The 2,093-nt window shown below is 39.8% G+C and overlaps 1 protein-coding gene across 1 annotated transcript; it reads left to right on the forward strand.

The window, feature by feature from the left end:
• The first annotated feature begins 278 nt into the window (after window positions 1–278).
• LOC117790191 lies at window positions 279–1,263 on the forward strand. Its single transcript, XM_034629519.1, has one exon. It carries the CDS (start codon window positions 299–301, stop codon window positions 1,163–1,165), a length of 867 nt encoding a protein of 288 aa, XP_034485410.1. The 5' UTR covers window positions 279–298; the 3' UTR covers window positions 1,166–1,263.
• Window positions 1,264–2,093: the final 830 nt, after the last annotated feature.

Below are 2,093 nucleotides of genomic sequence, written 5' to 3' on the forward strand. Positions count from 1 at the left end.
CATTTTTAATATAGCTGTCATTCTGATACCCCTATTTCCCTCCCCTTAAGTTATATTTTTATTGGTAACGGCAACGACTATTTTTCGCATTTATAATGTAGGGCAATATATTTTCATACACACTAAATTATAACGCGGAATGGAGCTGAGTAGGCGTCCACTTTTTGGGAAGGGAATTCTTATTTGTGCTTTTGATAATAAACAATTGAATATATCCATATTCATATTCATATTTTTATAGATAAATGTTTACACTTTCCGTAAAAACTACAAAATTAAGTTAAAGTGTTTGAATCAGATGGATCAAATATGCAAATTCTTAAGTGTCGATCTCTGCGATGTTTTGTTGGGTTTGTTCCAATGCGAAAACGAGAATAAAAATAGCTCTGCATCGAGTCATGATGTTGTGGATGGTCTTAGCTATGTTATAAGGCACAACTATCCGAAACGCTTGGTCACCTACGATGCGGAGGAAATTGGGGAGCCGCGACTCATAAGGATCTCTGAACTTACCGAAAGTGTCTTAAGTCTCATTTTGCCAAACTGCAAAAAGAATGAAACTATGGAGGCAGATGAGTGTGAGGTAGATGAAGATGAATGCGCGGAGAATGAAGCTAAATGTCACGCAAGTGAGGTGAAGTTCAAGCCGGTTAAAATTGAAAGCAATTCGAGCAACGAAAAGCTGAATAAAGATAAAGAGAAGAACAGCAGAATTGCTTGCAATTTCTTGAAATCATTTTTTCCTGGCGAGAATCTCAACGAAGAGCGTCTCAAACAATTGGAACATTGCAGTAAGATCCTCCATGAACGCTTCCTACAGTGTCAGGCTGAAGAAGGTAACGAAGTGTCCACCATGGAGAGGAAATGGGAATCGCTCAAGCCAATGCAGAAGTTTTGCTTTTATTGGCAGGCGCTCACCGGACACATATTATATCCGACGCCCTTTGAGAACTTCAAGGATATATTTATCCGGCGATATCGAAGAAAGTGTCCACTTGGCAGTGAGAGGGAGCTGCGAGGTGTAGTGCGGCGTTGCTGGCGTTGCCTGAAAAGCGAGGAACGTGTACCCTTCAATCTGAATGCTTTGTTGTATCATGTCAGCACCGGCAAAGTCGATCCCTTCGATCATTGTGCTGTGCGTATGCTCTTAAATCGATGGCGATGATGACCTTGGTATCGCCTGGCCAGGAAGCTCAAGGGGGAGGGTTGGGCATTAAAGTGTCTGTCAAGCAGCCAGAGTAAATTTGATTTTGATTTTAATTTCCATTTTCATTTTGATTTTTTTATACGAACCAGATGCTGGACAATGTACTGCTAGCGATCTATTTTTGTGCAGAGTTTCAATATTCTTTTTTGTTTCGCATTTTCACTTTGCTGCTGTCTGAAGTGGCAGTTGCCCCACTTACCCCACTCTCCTATTCAGCTTGGTGATATTTGCACTTGAACCACATTTTGCATTCATTTCGGTTATTTCGGGTAATTGGGGAAATGTTACAAATCGAGGCGTCAAAATTATAATGGATCTCAGCTCATTTTGCACATGTTTCAAGGTCGCCCTTGTTGACATGGCATTGAACAGCGGAATATTACGTATACGCCACGAAGTGTCAAGGTCTTTGTTAAAACAATTTAATTAAAAATTGTTACTCATATGTGTTTTAAGTTTGAGGTCAGTGGAGTTTGCTATTAACAAATCCCTGTTTAGCAATTTTGGTGGTCAGCTTTTCAATTTTCCCATGCGCATAAATTAACAATAAAAAAAATTTGTACAGATTTTGCAGTAAAACAAGAACTATTTAAAATGTAATTTCGTTTTTTTACGAGCCACAATGCTTAACTTTGTCCTGTGTCCTGTCTAGAAATGGCAGAAGTCAAAGTTAGAAAAAATAAAAATAAAAAACAATAAATAAAATTGTAGCAAATCGAACGGCAGCTCGGCCTAAAATCAGATCAGTCGAAGCGTGTACGGCAACATTATGCTAATAGAAATGATGCGCCCGGAGAGGGAAATGGAGGTGGAAACATTGGGGGAGAGACTTTGTCTGCGGCTGGTGTTGAGTTTTATTGAAAAGGACTCTCGGGGTGGGTGGGAA

This window comes from Drosophila innubila, assembly GCF_004354385.1.
Source record: "Drosophila innubila isolate TH190305 chromosome 3R unlocalized genomic scaffold, UK_Dinn_1.0 2_E_3R, whole genome shotgun sequence".
Classification (NCBI taxonomy): Eukaryota; Metazoa; Arthropoda; class Insecta; order Diptera; family Drosophilidae; genus Drosophila; species Drosophila innubila.